The sequence below is a fragment of the Nicotiana tabacum genome, chromosome 11 (genome assembly GCF_000715075.1).
Source record: "Nicotiana tabacum cultivar K326 chromosome 11, ASM71507v2, whole genome shotgun sequence".
Lineage (NCBI taxonomy): Eukaryota > Viridiplantae > Streptophyta > Magnoliopsida > Solanales > Solanaceae > Nicotiana > Nicotiana tabacum.
In genome coordinates this window covers 8,647,184-8,669,522 of record NC_134090.1, presented here as the reverse complement: position 1 = coordinate 8,669,522, position 22,339 = coordinate 8,647,184, and the positions used below count along the sequence as shown (strand labels likewise).

General features: G+C 36.9%; 3 protein-coding genes across 3 annotated transcripts; 1 reads left to right on the top strand and 2 right to left on the bottom strand.

Annotated features, from left to right (window-relative positions):
* Positions 1-344: 344 nt before the first annotated feature.
* On the bottom strand, positions 345-2,172 carry LOC142166492 (uncharacterized). The gene is made up of 2 exons (XM_075225886.1): positions 932-2,172; positions 345-591 (listed from the first exon to the last, which is right to left on the bottom strand). The coding sequence occupies exon 1, from the start codon at positions 2,066-2,068 to the stop codon at positions 1,124-1,126; it is 945 nt and encodes a 314-aa protein (XP_075081987.1). The 5' UTR covers positions 2,069-2,172; the 3' UTR covers positions 345-591; positions 932-1,123.
* A 3,621-nt stretch (positions 2,173-5,793) lies between these two features.
* On the top strand, positions 5,794-13,444 carry LOC107821472 (ATP-dependent RNA helicase DEAH11, chloroplastic). Its single transcript, XM_075224742.1, has 3 exons — positions 5,794-6,867; positions 8,336-11,477; positions 12,069-13,444. The coding sequence occupies exons 1-3, from the start codon at positions 6,046-6,048 to the stop codon at positions 13,280-13,282; spliced, it is 5,178 nt and encodes a 1,725-aa protein (XP_075080843.1). The 5' UTR covers positions 5,794-6,045; the 3' UTR covers positions 13,283-13,444.
* A 795-nt stretch (positions 13,445-14,239) lies between these two features.
* On the bottom strand, positions 14,240-14,827 carry LOC107812359 (uncharacterized). Its single transcript, XM_016637420.1, has one exon. The coding sequence runs from the start codon at positions 14,825-14,827 to the stop codon at positions 14,240-14,242; it is 588 nt and encodes a 195-aa protein (XP_016492906.1).
* Between the last annotated feature and the right edge of the window lie 7,512 nt (positions 14,828-22,339).

Sequence of the window (22,339 nt, the reverse complement as noted above, 5' to 3'; positions counted from 1 at the left end):
TGATGTAGAGTTACTGCTACCAAACTCCATGGCATTGTCTGATCTCACAATTTTTACTTTTCTGTTGAATTGTCTCTCAATTATGGAAAGAAAGGCATTACTTTTTGTTTTAAATAGGTAAGTCCAGGTCCATCTACTAAAATCATCAACTATGGTAAGAAAATATTTATAACAATCAAGAGTTGGAACCTTATAAAGTCCCCATGTGTCAATGTAAATAAGATAAAAAATGAAAGTAGTGGAAATAGTACTAGAATGAAATGGCAATTTGGTCTGCCTTGCTTTAGGACACACATCACATGGTAGATCAAATCTGGATAAGGAATGAGACTGAAACTTAGATAAATGTTGCATACTAGAAAGTGGCATATACCCCAAACATTTGTGCCATAGGCTTACATTGCTAGGTAATTGAACTGAATATGAAATTGAAGTAGAAACATTCTTTTGACTAAAACTATTACAAGCTGAGACAGAAGGATAAACAGGCTGGTGATTAATCTTGAAACTAGTAGAGACGGACTTTGAATTGAGTAGATAAAGACCTTCAAGAATTTTACCATTTACCACTGGCCTCTTCGTTGAAGGGCCCTGCAAAATAGCACCAAAAGAAATGAATAACATGAGATAATTTAAGTGTTTTGCGAGTTTATGAACAGAGATTAGATTGAAATTGAAATCAGGCACATAAAGAACATTTTTAATAGTTAAATCTGGCAGAATGTGTACACTTCCTATTTGACTAACCTGTACTTTATGAGAATTAGTTTAACATATAAGGGAAAAGGTAGGGTAGTAATATTGATTAGAGCAGAGAAATTAGAGGTCATATGTTCAGGAGCCCCTGAATCATTGATCCAGCTCTTAGGATAAACGAAAGAGAAATAAGAGAGTGCATAAAGTGAAGGGTTTGAAGAGGGCAGTAGTATACCTGCACAATTAGCAGAAGCAACAGCCTCAGTCATTTGCTCACCTTGTTGTCCAACTTTTACCTGTTGGAGCAAATGATAGAGCTGAGAAAATTATTCTTGTGTATGGTATTTCCTGCTGAATTTTCCTCTCCCCTATGGACTGTTTGGACTGCACTTCCTGTTCCAATTGCAGCATTAGTATGAGCAACTCCTTAATATTTTTTAGACTTAGTGAATTTAAAATCTGGGGGGAAGCCAACAATTCTGTAACACTTATCAATTGTATGCCCTAATTTTTTGCAATAGTTGAAAAACATATTAGACTTATTTGCATTGAGAGTTCCTTTGAACTTTCCTTCTCTATTTTTCTGACTGTGAAACTGTTGTTGTGATGCCATAAAAGCAGATTCTACAGAATGCACCCCAATATAGATCTCCCTTTGTGTTTCATCTTGAATCAAAAGGGAGTAGGCCTGATTTACAGTTGGAAGGGAAGACAACATCAGAATGCTACTTCTTAGTGCACCATATGTCTCATTGAGCCCTATCAAGAATTGGATAAGCCTACCATCCTGAAGAGGTTTCAAAGTTTTTGCCTTACCACCACAAGTGCAATCACAAGAGTAGTGTACACATGTTGTGTCCAGCTCATCCCAGATCTTTTTCATCTTTGTGTAGTAGCTAGCCATGTCAGAACTTCCTTGAATCATCTCACTTAACTCTTTCTGCAACCGATACAATTGTGCACCATTACATTGACCAAACCTTGCTTCCAGCTCAGTCCAGATATCCATAGCAGTCTTTGAGTATAATACACTATCTACTATGTCTTTTGAAAGAGAGTTAAGGAGCGAGGAAATGACCATGTCATTACACCTATTCCATGCCTTGAAAGAAGGAGAGTTTGAATCTGGTTCTTTGATGCTTCCATCAATGAAACCTATTTTGTTTATAGCTGAAAGAGCAATCACTATGGCTCTTCTCCAATCTCCATAGCTTTTTCTACCAAAAATAGAGTTAACAAAAACTATTCCAGGAGAATCTGAAGGATGGAGATAAAAAGGATGTGAAGAATCAGTAAGAACTGTGTTACCAGTTCGAGTAAAAGTGTTTCCTCTGTCAACAGTAGTGCTTCCATCATCTGATGAAGGTGCCATTGGATGTAGCTCAAAGAAAACAGTAAAGAAAGAAAGATTGAAGAAGAAGAAAACTTGAAAGAGAAGAAAATTCAGCAAGTTGTTCCTTGCTCTGATATGGAAATTCTCTTTTTCATTTTTTATCATTTGAATCTGTACATTGTTCCTTTATATACAAGTATGTGTAGAAAAGAATATAAGTTTAAATAAGAAAATTATATTTACACTTGTCTTATTCTTATTCAATAAAATCTTAACAACCTTTTGTCCTATGTAAAAAGGTCAGATATGCACAATACTAGATAATATCTACAACTGGATTATTGAACATTCTGGAAGCATTGAGTAAAGTTCCAGCTGTGTCAAGAATCCTATATTGAAGTGGATCGAATAACCTTCTTATATTAGGCAGTCCATTCTTCTTTCTACATTAGGCCTGGATATCAAACTTTGTATATTGGCCCATTAATTTATTTGACCCGACAGACTTTATCATAAAATATTTGGGTTTTGTACTCTTCGATATATCCGATATACTTTGTATCTTCGTCTTCAATTCCTCTTTGTCTGGAGTAAGGTTTTCGATTCCAACACTTCCAACAATTTGTGATAGATTTAAATGCTTTAATAGTAGTATTGAAGGTTTGGTGAAAATAATCTAGAATCCATCATTATTGGGATATCAAAAAAAGCTTGAAAATTCAATTGGATCTTCTTAATTATTGGGTTATTGAACTCAATTTGTTGCTCGATTATTTTCGGCTAGTTGTTTAGGTAGTGTGGTTAAATTTTGGTGTTGTTGGAAATTTTCCCACAAACAACCATGGTGGTAGCAACAATGATGTTTAAGATAGAAAATGGAAAGATGAGGAAGATGAGTTTTAATTTTAATTTCTAATATTTTTTTCCTTTTTAAAGTTAATGACACGTGTCACGACCCTATTAGAGCGTGACTTTCACGTTATCTAAAAAATTGGCCAAGCACAAAAGTGATGTGTCTTAGACACATTTTTGAAAGATTGAATGGGTAAAAAGTTTTTCGCAATAAGTGTGTAACAGGGATTTCGCTGTAAGGTTGATGGATAAACTATGTATTATGCCTAAAATTAATAGAGCCATTTGTTCATTATCTCTTTAGTCCTACTGTATAAATCAGAATTTTGTTAGGTAAAGGTGGACCAGGATTTAATTAACGCGGGTATTTTTTGGTTAATAAAATGAAAATCTTAAGTCTAAATATCCGTCGAGTTAAATAAAACATTTGTTGTGTAAAGTGAAGATAACATACTAAAAACAGACTTTTATAGTACTATATTTTCTCAACACTGCAACATATGAGTTGGCTCTACTTCGAGGTCAGTTATCATATTAAAAAAAATTTGGCGAAATTGATTAGTCAATTGAAAAGTCTGTATTGTTTTGTCATATTCAAAGACTCGAGTTTATCATATTCAAAGACTTGACGATGTTTGACAATTGGGATTATTATAAAATGGCATACAAAAGATACATAAATTATAAAAATGAATTTACACTCTAGTATATAATACTCCTAGTAATTACTTGGAGTGCGAGAGGTTGGCCCTGAAGGGCCGGAGGAGAGGTAGAGGTATGCCGGATAAGCATTGGAGAAAGGTCATTATGCAAGATATGACGTTGTTCCAGTCATGGATAGGAATATATGGATATTGAGAATAAAGGTAAATAGTTAGGATGGGTAGCCAAGCGTTGTCCAGTCTGTGTTTTGTTGTATCCCTTAACTTCTGTTATTACTTGTTGTTGTTTTCGTTTCGGCTTTTTGATTAAGTACCTACGGTTAGTTTTGTGTTTTCGTTTCGATTTTTCAATTGGTATGCTTGGTTGTTGTCCTTCTTTTATCTTTCTTGAGCCAAAGGTCTACAAGTCTCTCTGCCTTCTTAAAAGTAGGGTAAGGTCTGCCTACACTCTACCCTTTCCGACCCACTAGTAGGATTACACAGGGTGGTTGTTGTTATTGTAGTAATTACTTGGATTATTATAGGATATACTTGATTCATCGTACTTAAAGATATATTATTTAATTTAAAATATGTTTACTTTAATGACTAGTGTAATATATTCTTATATTCTAAATTGGTGTACAGCTGGTCCATAAAATATATTATTCCCAACTTATCCTCAAGTAACAGTTATACTAATAATTACTCATATTTGGCAGGTAGAAACAAACGTTTATCATATGGAGGACAAAATATACTTTCAATTACCAAATAGGACAAAATAACCAGAAAAGTAAGTCATAATATTATCTTTGATGAAAAATAATTTAAAATATTTTGAAAAATGTCATTCACGAGTAACATATTTTCTACCCACTATTAAATATTATACTTGCCAACTTCCAAAATTTACAGCTAGTCAGTTGACGAATCATTTACTATTTCAAGACAAAATTATGTTTTTCTAAAATTGTGAAATAATTCTTTAATTTATTAATGTGTCACCCTTGCTCCACACAGTATCCCCTAAAACTTTCTCTTTAAGTAATAAATTAAATTACCCCTAAATTCCCTACCATTTTAATTATCCTACAAAAAGAAATATGACTATTTAGGAATATATTCAACTTATTTACAATTCTTCTATTCACTAAATCTTAATAAGATTTCACAAGTCTCTCATTACTTAATTTTTGAATTTTTAACAAATATATTTGTCGATGAACTAGTTGATTTGTCGCAATTCTCGAATAAGACGTTTATTCTATTTTTTTGGTTAATGGTATAATTACTTAGCTTGCAAGACTATTTGTTTTTAGCAATACTTGATACTACGATTTTTAAGTTAGTATTGAAGGATCTCGAAATACTAATGCATAACAAGCACTTTAAAATAATTGTTTAAATATTCTATAGAATAAATTTTTACGCAAATTATATAATATAAAACTTGATTTCCAAGCAACTGCTTAAAGTACCGCTCAAATCCATAATATCTCCTTCTCAAATGAGGTCCCACTAAGAAATTTGTTTTTTTTTTTTGCTAATAAGAAATTTGGTTATTTCAAGTAATATATTCAACTAAAATCAGATTCTTTTAACAACTACCATTTTAGTAGATTTCATAAATCTTTTAATTTTAAATTTTCTACTTCGTACAAAAATATAAAGTCTTCTCACTTCCGATCTCAACCATTAATTATCTACTTACCCTTATCAGCAGATATACGACGAATCTAACATTTATCCTACATATTTTATTACGGCTATAAAAAAATCATATCGATCAATAGATCTTGAGATACTAATCCATAATAACAACTTTCAAATATCATCTATGATTCATCGCTATTTTTATATAAGACAAAATATTAGTTCGTTAAGTCGTTTCATTTCAGATCTTGACCGTTAATTACCTACTTACCTTATCCACAAATATACCGCTAAGATAACACATGTTCTTTTCATTTTATAATGACTATAAAAACAATTTGTTCAGGCTCATCAACGGATCACGAGATACTAATCTGTAACAACAATTTTCAAATATCTTTATCAGTTCCTAAATCAACAGATACTAATTCATAATATTAGGCTTTCAAACAAAAACTGTCTCATTTTCTTAAAAAAGAAAAAAGAAAAAAAGAAAAACAAGAAAGAAAAAAAAAAGCAATAATTCCAAAATCCAAACATGTATTTTGGAAAAAATAAAATAAATAAAATCCAAACATGTGTAAAATATAAAAAAGAACCTTCTCCCTTTACTCATACTTTTCCTTTTCCAATTCCACCATTTAAAACCCTCTTTCTTCTTCCAAAAAAATCCTAAACAGCTTCTTTCGCTGTTACTATTTCTCTCTGTTGTTTGATACCTCTGACTCTGTTCCCATATATACAGAACTACTTGCCGTCGCTTTCTTCCGAACCCCCAAAACACACACACACACACACAGAGTCGAGCAGTTTTTATCACTCTGTTTTTGCTGACTTTTTTCGGGAAAACCCTTTTTGTTTTTACCAATGCAAAGACGAATTTCGCCTTCACCGGCGGTGACCCAACCCCGATATGGGTTTCACCGGAATCAGCCTATGCGTTACCGGTTCGACCGGCCACCGGAAAAACCGATACAAAAACCGCCCAATTTCATAGTCCAACTCTGTTCAACTCACAGGGTTCTCACCAGGCCACAACTAAACTCTCTAATTTCAAAATTACCATTCACTCCTCAAAACTCCTTTGTGTTTTCCTCCGGTTTCGTCGTCGGAACCCTACTGTACGAGCAGTGGAACCAGGCGTTAGACGTGACGGTTGAATTATGGAAGCTAAAGTTAAAAAGTGAGCATTTTTATATCCCGTTTGTTAAAGAAAATATTGAGGTTTCATCTGATAAAGAGGAGTTGAATAATAGTTTAAAGGGTGTTTTTTTAGACCATTTGTATGGGATTCTTGATGGGGTTTTAGTGCAAAAATGGGAGCAAAAGTTGGGTTTTTTAATGAATGAAATTGATGGGGTTTCAAGTTTGTTAAGGAAACATAATAGGATTGGAGTTTATAGTGATTTGTGTAAGAAAAAGAAGGGTCTTGAAGCTGAGAGGGATTTGATTAAATTAAGGATTGATGAGTTTAAGAATGGGATTAAATGTATTATTCAATATTTAGAGGAGGAGGAAAAGGGATTTGTTGAGAACGAGGAGGGATTTAGGGTGTTAAAATTTGGCGGGGAAGAATTTGATTGGGATAGAATTCATTGTTTGATGATGAGAGAATGTAGAAGGCTTGATGATGGCTTGCCTATTTTTGCTTTCAGGCAGCAGATTCTTAAGCAAATTCATTGCCAACAGGTAACTATCTGTTAGATTTTTGTTACTCCGTCCATTTTAATTTGTGTGAACCTATTTGATTAGCTACTAAGATAAGAAAGGAAGGATGATTTTTGAAACTCGCGGTTTAAACATGTAATATTTTTGTGTTTCTAACTTGTTGTCTTAAACAATGACATGCTATAACATGCTTTAAAAATTTCTCGTTGAGGGTAAAATGGGAAATTTTAGTGAAATTGTTTCCAACTTTATAAAGAGATCTTTGGAATAGACGAAAAAGGAAATAGGGCCACATAAATTTGAATGAAGTGATCTTTTACTGTTTAAAAAAGGTTGTTTTCCCTCCATAAATCCATCGCGCCACGGGAGCAAATTTACCCTTAAGTCAAGGCTTTTAAGCATGTACGATGCATATCGACATCAAGATAAGCATACTGAGATGTACGCATGGGTACGAAACATGTAATATTTTTGTGTTTCTAACTTGTTGTCTTAAACAATGACATGCTATAACATGCTTTAAAAATTTCTCGTTGAGGGTAAAATGGGAAATTTTAGTGAAATTGTTTCCAACTTTATAAAGAGATCTTTGGAATAGACGAAAAAGGAAATAGGGCCACATAAATTTGAATGAAGTGATCTTTTACTGTTTAAAAAAGGTTGTTTTCCGGCCATAAATCCATTGCGCCACGGGAGCAAATTTACCCTTAAGTCAAGGCTTTTAAGCATGTACGATGCATATCGACATCAAGATAAGCATACTGAGATGTACGCATGGGTACGAGATGACTGCAACTAGAACATGTGATCCATCTTGGTAAAAGAGTAACGAGCTTATATTTTATCTGCAGATTTATGAACTTAAGGGGCTTTTCTGCGAATCTTTGCTACAACATTTGCAGAAAAATAACAATTATGCTCTTTTTAACATATGCCAATTGAAATTGCAACTATTGTTATTTAACCAAAAATAAAAAAATAGACTTGCAACTATTTTTTTATTTTGTAGGAATTTGGCTAGAACATTTTGGTGAAAGAGTTATAAATTGCTTTTACTGATTAAGAGGAGCTTAAATTGTGTTTAATGATTTTATCTTGTTGTTTGCAGGTGCTAAAGATAATTTTTACCTTGTATTGTTGTTCTCAATTTTGTCATTTGATTATAACTTATAAGATGTATTATTCATTTTTGACTTTTCAACAGTGGTTTTTATCAAGGAATAAGCTTTTAGGTCTGTTTGTATGCATCTTAGGTGATTTAAATAAAAGGGCAACCCGGTGCACTAAGCTCCCGCTATCCGCGGGGTCAGGGGAGGGGAAGGGACGGACCACAAGCGACCCGTGCTGCCCTTTTATTCATATCGCCTAAGATGCATACAAACAGAAGGATCATGGAGTGATCTGAATGAGATGAGTTTTTTTTTTGGTGGCTTTAGTTTTTATTTTTGGGCGCGATGCGTTGCGTTATTTTTTGATGGTTATGTTCTAGGTGACGGTTTTGGTTGGAGAGACTGGATCAGGAAAGAGTACACAATTAGTGCAGTTCCTTGCTGATTCAGGAATAGCTGGCAATGGTTCTATGATTTGCACTCAGCCTCGGAAACTTGCTGCCAACTCTTTATCAAGGAGGGTTAGAGAGGAAAGCCAGGGGTGTTATGATGATAATTCAGTTACCTGCAATCCATCATATTCGTCTTGTCAACAGTTTGATTCAAAGATAATGTTTATGACAGATCACTGCCTACTACAGCACTATATGGGTGACAAGACTTTGTCCAAGATTTCATGCATCATAGTCGATGAGGCACATGAAAGAAGCCTAAACACTGATCTTCTTTTAGCATTGATAAAGAACCTACTTCATCAGAGGTTTGATCTGAGGCTTATTATTATGTCTGCCACCGTTAATGCAGACCAGCTTGCAGATTACTTCTTTGGTTGTGGAACTTTCCATGTGGCGGGTAGAACTTTCCCGGTTGATATTAAGTATGTCCCCTGTGAATCTGATGTCCATCCTGCTGTAGGTGCAATTGCCCCTTATGTCCACGATGTTATCAAGATGGTGACTGAGATACATAGAACGGAGGGAGAGGGAGCTATTCTAGCATTCTTGACATCTCAGAGTGAAGTTGAGTGGGCTTGTGACAAGTTTCAAGCACCTCTGGCCATTGTTTTACCTTTACATGGCAAATTATCTTATGATGACCAAAACCGAGTGTTTCTCTCCTATCCAGGGAGGAGAAAGGTAATATTCACCACAAATCTTGCCGAGACATCACTGACAATTCCCGGTGTCAAATATGTTGTTGATTCTGGTGTGGTTAAAGAAAGCAGGTTTGAACCTGGCACCGGCATGAATGTTCTCAGGATATGTAGCGTGAGCCAAAGTTCCGCTAACCAGAGAGCTGGTCGTGCAGGGAGAACTGAACCTGGAAAGTGTTACAGGCTATACTCTCAAAGTGATTTTGAGGGAATGCCTTGTCATCAGGAACCTGAAATTTGCAAAGTTCATCTTGGTGTTGCAGTGCTGAGGATTCTTGCATTAGGTATCAAGAATGTCCAGGATTTTGATTTTGTTGATGCACCTAGCCCCAAAGCTATCGAGATGGCCACCCGAAATCTGGTTCAACTCGGAGCTGTTACACAGAGAGATGATGATACATATGTATTAACTGCAGAAGGACGAAAACTGGTCAAGTTGGGTATTGAACCTAGGTTGGGCAAAATGATCCTCGGTTGCTTTGATCAACGTATGGGTAGAGAAGGTGTTGTGCTTGCTGCTGTCATGGCAAATTCCAGCAGCATTTTCTGTAGGGTTGGCTCCGAAGGAGACAAGCTAAAATCTGATCGCCTTAAGGTGCAATTTTGCCATCCAAATGGTGACCTCTTTACTTTATTATCTGTTTACAGGGAATGGGAGGCTGTGTCTAGGGAAAAGAAGAATAGCTGGTGCTGGGATAATAGTATCAATGCCAAATCCATGAGAAGATGCCAGGAGACTGTGCAGGAACTGGAAGCCTGTCTTCAAAACGAACTAAATATGATCATTGCCAGTTACTGGCAATGGGATCCTCAAGTTCATACCAAGCATGACGAAGTTTTGCAGAGTATAATTCTTTCTTCCCTTGCGGAAAATGTTGCTATGTACTCAGGTTATGATCAGCTTGGTTATGAGGTTGCACTAACTGGGAAGTGTGTCCAACTACATCCTGCTTGTTCGCTTCTGAATTTTGCCCAACGGCCACGTTGGGTAGTTTTTGGGGAAGTCCTTGCAGCAACTTATGAATATCTGGTCTGTGTTACTTCATTTGAGTTCAGTTCTCTTCATAGCCTCAATCCTGCTCCTTTGTTTGATTTTCTGAAGATGGATGCCCAAAAGCTAGAAAAGAAGGTTTTGACAGGCTTCGGAGTCATGCTACTCAAAAGATTCTGTGGAAAATCTAACTGTAACATTAATAATCTTGTCACTAGCATCAGAACTACTTATGTGGATGACAGGATAGGCATTCAAGTCAATGTTGATGACAATGAGGTTCTTTTATATGCTTCTTCAAGACACATGAAGAGTGTTACCTGCTGCGTAAATGATGCCCTAGAGTATGAAAGTAAGTTGTTGCAGAACGAATGTTTAGAGAAATGCCTATTCAGTGGAGGTTCGGCAGCTTCAGCCTCTATTGCCCTCTTTGGAGCTGGTGCTATGATAAAGCATTTGGAGCTTGAGAAGAGATGTTTGACTGTGGACATATTTCATTCAAATGGAAATGCGATCGATGATAAGGAACTGCTGATGTTTCTGGAGAGATCCACGTCTGGTAGTATTTGTGCGGTGTATAAGTCCTCTGGGATGGGCCAGGACAGTGAGGAGAACAAGTGGGGCAGGGTGACATTTCTTACCCCTGATGCTGCAAAACAAGCTGCATTCTTAGATCAAGTGGAATTCAATGGTGGCTTTCTGAAAGTAGTTCCGTCTAGGAGCAGCATGCATGGCAGTGATCAAAAGATGTTCCGGTCAGCTCTCAGAGCTAAAGTCCAATGGCCTCGTAAATACAGTAGAGGATTAGCCTTTTTAAAATGCGACCCAAGTGATGTTGCATTTATGATAAATGACTTCTCTGACCTGATGATTGGTGAAAGAATTATCCGTTGTGAGCCAAGCAATAAGTATCCTGACAACTTGGTCATTTCTGGAATTGATAAGGAGATTTCTGAGGCAGAGATACTTGAGGTGTTGAGGGCATCAACAAATAGGAGAGTTCTGGATTTGTTCTTGGTGAGAGGAACTGCTGTAGAAGATCCTCCAGTAGCTACTTGTGAAGAAGCACTTAGGAAAGTAATATCTCCCTTCATGCCTAATAGGATTCCATATGTTAACTCTGTTCGTGTCCAGGTCTTCCAGCCGGAACCAAAGGATGCTTACACAAGAGCAGCTATCACTTTTGACGGAAGTCTTCATCTTGAAGCAGCCAAGGCTTTGGAGCAAATTGATGGCAAGGTATTGCCTGGATGCCTTTCCTGGCAGAAAATAATATGTCAGCAACTGTTTCACAGCTCTGTTTCCTGTCCTGCGCCAGTTTATCATGTTATCAGGAACCAGCTGGATTCCTTACTTGCTAGCCTCCGACGAAGAAATGGTATGCCCTGCTACTGTGTTTCCTTCATATTTCTTACTAACAAACTACATGTTAATTTAATTTATCATTTGCTGGATTCTTTTGACTATGAAGCTCACTATATAATTTTGCTTGAAAAATTGGCCCTTGTTAGAAATATTTTCTGTTTCCATGTCAGTGTAAAAGTGGTGATAGTAGAAATGAAGTCTTGAGATCTGCTGGTTATGTCTATGTCAAACTGGGTTACTTACGTAAAGTGGCTGATTTTGGTTTAAAATTTAAGCTGAAGTGTCCGGTTTCATGCCTTCAAGTGTTACTGCTTTTTATATTGTTGTTGACATTCCTGTTGCACTCTTCTAAATTTTCTTAGTGGCACTGATTATTGGTTGATATGAAACTTTGTTGTCTTTTATGTCGAGACCTCCTCCACAAGAAGGGGCTTGCAGATCCCCTCTCCATTTTTGTGTTTGATTGTGGATAGGAGAAAACTAGGGAATGCAGAGAGTGGGGGCTTATTGTGCAACCTGTTATGAATGTTATTTGTATCATAATTTAAGATAATCCTGGATTTATTTAACTGGTTGGTGAGAAGAAATTTTGATTGTTTTGCAGGTGTGGAATGCAACCTCGTGAGAAATGATAACGGTTCCTATAGAGTTAAGATATCTGCCATTGCTACAAAAGTTGTGGCAGAGATGAGAAGGCCATTGGAGCAACTTATGAAAGGCAAGATTGTAGATCACATGGACATTACTCCAACAGTTGTTCAACTTCTCTTCTCTCGCGAAGGAACTAACATTATGAACAGGATTCAGCGGGAGACAGGAACCTATATTCTTTTTGACAAGCATAACCTACTTGTACGAATCTTTGGCTCTTCAGATAATGTTGATAGGGCGCAGCAGAGATTAATAGATTCCCTTCTGGAGCTACATGAAAGCAAGCAACTTGAAGTTCATCTTCGTGGACAACATTTACCTCCTGACCTGATGAAAAGAGTTGTTCAGACGTTTGGACCAGATCTTAATGGCCTTAAAGAAAAGGTGCCTGGGGCAGAATTCTCTCTGAACACAAAGCGCCATTGCATCTGTATCAATGGTAGTAAAGACTTGAAGCAAAAAGTTGAGGACTTAATCTGTGAAATTTCTCAAAGAAGCGGTCTACCAACTCAAACGACGGGAGATGAGGCTGACTGTCCTGTTTGCTTGTGTGAACTGGAGGATCCTTATAGACTTGAAGCTTGTGCTCATTTATTCTGTCGGTCATGCTTGCTAGAGCAATGTGAGTCCGCGATCAAAAGCCGGGAAGGTTTCCCCGTCTGCTGTATGCGTCAAGGTTGTAGGGAACCCATTTTGCTTGCTGATTTGAAGTCGCTATTGTCGAGTGACAAGTTGGAGGAACTTTTCAGGGCTTCATTGGGGGCTTTTGTGGCAGCCAATGGGGGTACCTACCGCTTTTGCCCCTCACCCGATTGCCCTTCAATTTATCGTGTTGCGGATCCTGGTATGGTTGGTGAACCTTTTGTCTGTGGTGCATGCTTTGTGGAGACGTGTACTAGATGCCACCTCGAGTATCATCCATACCTTTCATGTGAGATGTACCAGGAGTTTAAAAACGATCCCGATTCCTCTCTAAAGGAATGGTCCAAGGGGAAAGAGAATGTCAAGAAATGTCCAGTTTGCAGCTTTACAATTGAGAAGATAGACGGCTGCAATCATATCGAGTGTAGGTGCGGGAAACATGTTTGCTGGGTTTGCTTGGAGTTCTTCGACAGCAGTGAGAATTGCTATGGCCATTTGAGGAATATTCACCTTTCCATTACGTGATAACTAGGGTACCATAGTTTATGAAGCATTCATGTAAATCTTTGCCTGTCTATGTAACCCAGAGCTTTTTATGTAAATATATATATCTATGTTTATGTAGTAAATCCCCCTCTTGTGAGACAGTACTATTTGCTCCTATATGTATACAAACACCCACATGCATATATTTGTGTGTTCAGAACCTTTGATGTAGCCTGTGAAAAGTTAAATGGCGTTATTACAAGAATACAGTTTCTATCTAATTTGTAGCATTTGGTTAATTCTGCTTTTCCAACATCATATTCGGAGCGGGGTAGGAGTAGCCCCAGTGGAGGACAAGATTCGGGAAGCGAGACTAAGATGGTTTGGGCATGTGAAAAGGAGAAGCACAGATGCCCTAGTGAGGAGGTGTGGGAGGTTGGCCTTAGTGGGTCTGAAGAGAGGTAGAGGTAGACCAAAAAAGTACGGGGGAGGTGATTAGGTTGGATTTGGTGTTGCTCCAGTTCACCGAGGACATGATCCTTGATAGGAAGGTGTGAAAGTCAAAAATTAGGGCATGGTTAGTAGGTAGTCGTGTGTGTCTTTCCCGTACCAGTAGGATTAGTAGTTAGCCTTGTTTTCTATTATTGGTAAATTTCTATTACTACATGTTCATTATGCTTGTTTTTTTAATATCTTGCTGGTGTTACTGCTTGTTGCTACTGCTTTCGTTTAATCTTTGCTTGAGTTGGGGTTTTTTCGGAAACTACTTCTCTACCTTCAAGGCTCCAGGGGTAAAGTATGTGTATACGCTATCCTTCCCAGACTCCACTTGTGGTATTATACTGAGTTTGTTATTATTATTGTTGTTGTGTTTCCAACATCATAGTACTATAACAATACCTGATAAAGCTAATCTTCTCAACTGCAAAACAAAGTGTTTCTATGTACACCTGGTTTTTAATTGGATGCAAGAAAGCAGAAAAAAGAGTCAGTAAATTAAAGCAGGTATCTGCAGCCAATTGCAGCTATGCCTAAACATAATGCAACAGCCATAAACCATGTTACACCATTTGCAGCATTCTTATCTTCATCCTCTTTTGTCTTGTGCAATCTATCAACCTGTTGCAGCTGCTGCTGCTGTTGTGTTTTTAACTGCAGGATTTGTAACTCAAGAACTTTGATCCAATTCTTATAAGCTCGCGATCGTGCTGATTCTTCTATCAGAAAATTCGATAGTGCATCTTTTTCTTTATGCAGTGCTTGGCACTTCCTCTCTGCTTCTCTTGCTCGTGTTTGTGATCGTCTCAAAGCCTTTAGCAGCTCGAACCTGTCACTCCCCAGTTCTTGTTTAGGCTCTATATTCGCCTCCTTGTGATCATCCTCCTCTATCACCCTCCATACGTTATTCGTCGGTGATAGCACTGTTTTATCAGGGCCAGAAAATACCTTGAGAGGTGGAGGCAAGTCACAATTTTGCATAAGATCAAGATTAGATTTTTGGCCAAACATGTAATTCATGGCCATTTCATCTTTGATCAAACCCATAGGACTTAACTTTTGGTTATTCATCAACCAACCTGCCATCATCCCAACTTCTTGTTTTTGGCTAAACTTGCAAAATTTTTGATGAAATATGGCAATAACTCAAGAAAGGGAGAGAGGGAAGTTGGTAAGGGGGTGGGTGGGGGATGAACTAGAGGGTAGTTGTTGGATAGGGGGATGGATTGCCAAAGGGATCAAGAAAATGAAAAAGAGAGGCCATAAAATCAAGAGATTTGATTGGATAATAGGATTGGTGGGACCCAAAATTTTGGTGAAGAGGCATAATCTTGTTGGTTGGATAACTTTTCAGTTTTCTAACATAATTTAGTAAGATGCGTGTAAGAATAACAGATGGGATGGCTGGGGTTGGGGTTTGGGGGGGGGGGGGGTTGAGAAATTCTTTGCCTCTGAGTATAAGCAAAGATAATATACAAATATTAAAGAGTCAATAGATTCTAAAGCTAGCCCCTCGCCGAGGCGCAAGGGTCGTGATGGGATAAATATGATTCCTTCACTCTTAATTAGAAACCTCTGGTTTGATTCTAGGGAATGGAAAAAAATCTTGGTAGGAGAGTGCTTCCTCCTTTCATGAGTCTTATTCAACACGATTGGATTAATCGGAGACCCAAAGTGATAACGAGTAAGCTTTAGAAATGAGTAAGCTGGCTCCTCCATTTGTCCTCAGCTAAAGAAACGAGTAAGCTTCTAATTACGCATTGTTCATTTTAAGCTATATATCTAAATAAGCATAATCTTTAAATAAAAGATTTAAGAAAGAACGAAGAATTGAAAATCCTTTTGTTGATTAAGTAGAGTCGGAGGAAGAAAGAAAATGGCTATTTAAAGATATCAGGTAACGACCTTTCGGAATATAAAAGAATATGGAAAGTCACAAAACACAAATATACTATATTGATAGAAGAAATAGAAAAAGAAATTGTGTAATATACTATATTGATAGACGATAGAAAAAGAAATTGTGTGTGTGTATATCACACAAAAAAAATCATTTAATAGCATCAATAATGATAATAATTTATCTAAATTACCTTTTACCTCTCAAACTTTTTAGAAAATTATAAAAATCTTTATCAGATTAAGGATAGATCAATTTAGAGAAAAGATAATCAATGCCTTTCTGTTTTCTAAAGCAACAATTATTTTGGACTAAATTTGTTTGGTTAAAACGACAAGTAAAAAGGACCAGATGGAGTCGTATAATATGTATACAGTAGTATAGAGTAACATAACTTAAGCTTTTGACATAAATTGAAGTATGTTACTTTCTTGGAGTTAGGTATTAAGGTTTAGTTAATTAATTGGCTGATATACTTCCCTAAAGTAGTAAATTATGTAACTTGCTATATAACCGAATATTTTCTCTTTTATTAATACAACCCATAATTGAAGAGTAAAGTCATAACTAAACAGATTTATTAAGACATTTAAATAGTTACATTCTGTAATTAAGCATTAAGCCTTGAGTTTTGGTGGGAGGAATAACTTGCTACATGCTTTTATTTATTTAGCTTTGAGCTGAGACCATTTCAAGGTTCAGTTAATCAGACAATCGAGCTTCTTATTAGATCAAGTATTACTATTATTTTTGGCCAAGTTGGCTAATGTATTCAACTATTAATAAGAGTAATTATAGATCAGGTTTGTGCTATCGAGAGCACATAAGTGTTTGACCAAAATTTAGATCTAGGTTTAAACAATTAAATTTTTTTAACAAGGCATGGTTAATATTAGCTAATAATAATATCCACTAGATTATTTAACTAGTGTCGTGACAAAATATTACTAGATATGTGGTAATAGTGATAAATATATGATAATGAACAATGCTTAATGGCGTAAATATGATATAAATAGCAATAAATGATGTATGATGATATTGAAGTAAATAGATGTAATAGATATGACCGAAAAAGGGGATGGAATCGTGTAATGTTCCTTCTAACAATGATAATTGATTGATGGGCCTTTGAATATTCGGATTCTCCTTGGATTGTGGGGTGAAGACTAGACAGAGATCTCAAGAAAAAAGGTATCTTTTGTATGTATGTAATAAAGCAAGAATCTCTAGAAAATGTCAAAGTGTTCTTTTACAAAGCCATGAGCTCTAATTGTATACTTCACAGTGCTTATATTAGTTCACTTCGTAGAGTTAAGATTTAATCGAGAGAGGAGTCTTGACTACACGTTTGAACTAATCATAGAGTGAATTCGTGAAAATCTTTAGAACTTTAGAGTGAATTAAACTAGAGTTAAATCTCAAATAACTATCTTGCACCTATCATGTCAAACCCTTATCTCTCGTATTGATAAGAAACCACTCTGCAAATCTCCAATTCCTTGCTATTAATTGTCAGTTGCGTTATTTTAGTAGTTAAACTTAGTTCATAATCATTTAGCTAAAGTGTTGATCCTACTGAATAAAAATTAAACCAGGAATTACTCGAACATTGTTTAAATGCAATCTTTGCGGAGACGATATTATACTATACTATCTTTAATTAGTGAGTATCAATTTTGTATTATGTTTTGCGCTCGTCAAATTTTAGCGCCGTTGTTGGGGATTGTCAATCAATAGTGTTCATATTAGTTTTTGGTGCTAATTCAGGAAATTATTTTATTTTATTTTATTTTTCTTTTTATCTTCACACGTTTCCTTTTTTGTGTGCAGGCAACAGATTGACGTCTCTAGTGTATGCCTTAATTTTCTTCAAAGGAATTGATTCTATATAATCCAGAGATAGAAAAGAGTCTATGACAGTTGAGGAAAGAGAAAGAACTCACCGGAAAGTTCTTGGGGCAACATTCAATCCAAGAACACATGGCTAATAACATCGAAGATGAGGTAAATTTAGCTGCAAGAGAGGCAACACAACTTAGAGAAGAAGTTCAAAGGATATCAACTGAGGCAGCTAGTAGAGCTGCTGAGGAGACCGTCGAAGATAATAGGGGTCGCAGATTCAATCTAAATCGACCCTTGATTGAAGACCAATTTGAGAATGTTGCACCTAAGCCTGGGGTAGCATTGGCTAATTATGCCAGACCAGTCTACAGTCAGGGACTATCCAGTATCAGGCCTCCACCAGTAGCAGCGAACAATTTTGAATTGAAGCAAGACTTGCTTCAAACTATCCATAACATTTGTGTCTTCAAAGGGAAGGTTAATGAAGATCCTAACACGCATTTGATGGATTTTGAGGAAATCATGAACACCTTCCAGTACAATGGAGTGTCAAAAGATGTAGTTTATCTAAGGACATTTCCCTTTTCATTGAAGGATGACGCGAAATACTGGATTTGTAGCTTACCAACGGGTCGATCGTGGCATGGGAAGACATGGCTAAAAAGTTTCTTGACAAATACTTCCAAGCTACAAAAACAATGAAATTTAGAAGGAAAATTCACAACTTCTGCTAGAAAAACACTGAAACTGTTTTCGAGGCTTGGGAAAGATTCAAGGAGATAGTGAGGAAGTGTCAGCATAATGGGATTAAGTTGTGGATGCAACTCCAGGACTTTTGGGATGGACTGACACCTCCCTCACGAAGAACTCTGAACACTACATTGGGAGGTCCTTTAATGAAGAAGACTCCTAAGGAGATTGTGACAATTTTTGATGAGCTCTCTGAAGATGCTAAACAGTGACCTGCTCAAAGTAATGATAGAATAAAATTAGTTGGGGTTCATAGAGTGGATTCTAACACAGCAGTGCAAGCCCAAGTCAAAGCCATGGCCAAAGATATAAGAAAGTTTACCTTAGCCAAGGTCCAGAGCCAACCATCACCAATTTGCGATTTCTGTGGAATGGATCATCCAACGCATGAGTGTCAGGCCTTAGCTGCAGATGAAGTGGTAAATGATGTGGGAAGCTTTGATAGAGGCAACTACTAGAGTGGTAATAATTTCAATCCTATGAGACAGAGGCACCTAGGCTTTTCTTGGAATTCACCAAGTGGTAGCCTGAACCCATGCAGAAAAATAACTCTAGACCTTAGGGACAAGGAGCAACAGGCTTTCAAAATCAGCAGATGCAGCAATATAAGCCTCCACAGTCTAATCACTTTAGCATGAAAGATCTAATGAAGGCTTTCATTATCAAGACATATGAGAGGCTTGAAAGTCATGACTCAGCTATACGAGAACATGGTACAGCTATCAAAGAACTGGGCACGGCTTTTCTAAACCTGGAAAGACATGTTGGGCAACTAGCTACTCTATTATTTGAGAGGATTTCAGGAACTCTCCTTGTTAATACTGAAAGAAATTCAAAAGAGATAATAAATGCAGTGTCTTTGAGGAGTGGGCACAAAATGGAAGATCTCATAGCAAAGCAAAAGGATGAGTCGATTGCAAGACAGGTGGAGATTGTGGAGGAGCAGAAAAGCAACAACATTCAAGAAAGTGAAGTGATGGTAGATGAGTATTTGAAGAAGAAGAAGAAGGGGAAGATTAGAGCTCAAAAAAAGAAGAAAAATGATAATTCAACAAATACTGAGACTGAAGAGAGCAAATACATGCATGCACTACCTTTCCCCAGAAGCAAAGAAGAGAGAAGTTAGACAAACAATTCGAGACCTTTTTAGAAGTGCTCAAGTAGGTGCGTGTGAATATACCTTTCACAAAGGTGCTTTCGCAGATGCCAACTTATGCCAAATTCATGAAGCAGATATTGTCCAAGAAGCGGAAAGTGGAAGAGACATCGGTTGTCAAGCTAACAGAGCATTGTAGTGCCATTTTGCAAAATAAGCTCCCTCAAAAGTGTGGAGATCCAGAGAGTTTTATTATACCTTGCTCTTTAGGAAGTACTAAATTTCAAAAATCTTTGTATGATTCTGGTGCTTCTATTACTCTTATGCCTTTGACCATTTTCAGAAAATTAGAGGGAGAGATTAGAGAAATCAGGTCAATACCTGTGTCCTTGCAACTGGCGGATCAGACCACAATCATACCTAAATGAATAGTGGAAGATGTGCTAGTTCGTGTAGACAAATTTGTGTTCCCTGTGGATATCATTGTGATGAACATAGAGGAGAATAGGGAGGTCCTTTTGATTTTAGGAAGACCCTTCTTGTCTATGGTCTAATCAATTCTGGATATTCAGGAAAGACAACTCATGCTCAGAGTGGGGAATGAAAGGCTGATCTTCAAAATGGAATGAGAAAGGGAGGGACCCTAAAAGAGCAACTTAGAAAGAGTAAAGCTGATAAGTGTGGGGTATACCCAATGAAGGTGGAAAGAAAGCTATCAGCATGGATGTGTGAACTGGGTCGGGCGTGCAAAGAAGATCCCGATTTCGATTCAGACCCCGACTAGATGAATCATGGAAGTTTCCTTTACCTCTTGCTTTTTATTTGTATGTCATGAGGACATTCCACAATTTAAAATGTTGGGTGGGGAATGTATATATGTATATGTGTATTTGTAATAGTATTATTTATTTTGATTGAAATGTTATTTTTTTACTTTTCCCGATAATGGATTTCCTCGGCTGTCTTCTTGGGAGATTTAAGACGAAGAAAAAAAAACCTTTAGCCGCTTAGTTGTGTTTTGTTTTCTTAGGTAGTGAAATAATTCCCTCTTGGTTTTTTTGTGTCGCGGTTCTTTTCCAAGTGTTTTTGTTGAACAATCGGTAGTTAGTTTTTCCTTTAGTAGGAGTAGTGAAGTCTTGTGCTATGATATTAAATGGAGATGAATTTCCTTGACTTTGTTGTGCCTTGAGAGCAGTGAGTGTCTTGTTTGTGACGCCTAGGATCAGTTCTTGACACTTAAATAAGTACCTTAAATTGTTTGATTGTAACTTAAATAAGTACCTTAAATTGTTTGATTGTAACTTTGCTTAACTGCTTTGACTAGAGAGTCGGGATAGATCCGGTCCTAAGTGAGTTATGTGCCAATATGTGTATGAGATTTTGTGATATTCTGTACATGTCGGTGGATGTCTAGAACTTTCTCCGTGTGTTTGCAAAGCAAAATAGAAATCTTGTTCAGTCTAGGAAGTGATATAGACATTTCTTTATTGAACTAGATATATGCTTTTACCCACATTAATGTGTATCTTAGTTAGCCTCGTCGAGCCTGTATTCCTATTTCTTTGGCAACCATACTACAAGCCTGATTCATTTTATTTGAATTGACCATTTGTTTGAACCTTCTACCTCTCTTGAACACTTGAATTTGTTATGAGCTCGTTAAAAACTAAGTAGAGGTATGATTGGGTTATTGAGTAGAACTATAGAAAAGGAGAAAGGTGCCTTGTTTGAAAAAAAATTATGAGAGCCACTTGTAGGGAATTGAAAAATAAAAAGAAGAAGAGAAAATTGGAATCCAGAAAAAGGAAAAAAATTAGTGTTTGTATATATTATAAAAAAAATTATTCCTTGCTAGTGGTAAATCTTGCTTTTCTGTGCTTAAAGATATTGGGAGCTTGATGCTATTATGTATAATGGTTGGGGTTGGGGTTTGGTTCAACACAAGTGTGGGTTGTAAATTGTTAATGTACATCTATTAAAGTGCTCAGGGAGGAATAGTTACTATATCCAAATCTATCCTACCCGTTCCACAATCTACACTACAACCAAATTAAGTCCAACTTGATCCTCGACTGAATGAGCTCAATTAGTAGAGTAGTGTATTACGGGCAAGCCTATGGTACGTCTTCGTTGCATATGAATCATAATTCTGAGAGTGAGTGAATTCTTTCTATCTTGAGTTCCTAATTGTTCTTGAAATTTATTATGCGTGAAACTAGTCTCTATTGTTTCTGTGAGGGCACATGATATGCGAAGGTAAGGTAAGTGAGCAGGTTGTGAAAAATTTGTGGTGCTTTTGAGTCGAGTCTTGAGATTAAGATGTCATATGGTGTTTAGTCTGCTTTAAATATTCTTGGCATGCTGTGTTAGGGAAGTTGTCTGATAAGAAGGCTGTCGATATGTGAAGTGCAGTTTGATTGCTATAGGACGATCAATGATTTAAGTGTGGGGTATTGATGGTAGGCTAGAATCACGTGTTTTAGTCATAGTTTGCACTCTAATTACTGTATTTTATTTGTGTTTGAGCTTAAATATTAGTGTAGTGCGCTTATTATGTGTGTTATGCCCTGCATGAAGTAATTTCGAGTAAAAAAGATAATTTGGAACTAATGAAAACAATATGGAGCTTTGAAGTTTGAGTAAAAGCGCAAGGAATTAAATCGGGATCACGTTCGGGAGTCAAAAAAAAGTCTGGATACCAAAAGTGAGAAAACAAAATTACTCTAAGAAAATTGCACTGCCGCCCCACGCCATGCATAGCGGGGCGCTAGTGCAAAATGCCTGTAGAGTGGAAAAAATAGGTCTCTGAACTTCTCCATTAATGCCCCGCATAGGGCGGCGCATGGCGCGGCGCGCTTGTGTGATTTTCTCAGAGTATTTTTCCTACTTCGGCTTGGAAAGGATAGTTTCATCCGGGCCCGTTCCTACATGATATAAATACATCAAAAACATGATTTTTAGATAACTTTTGACCTTGGAATCTTTGGCAGAGCATTAGTGTCACGAC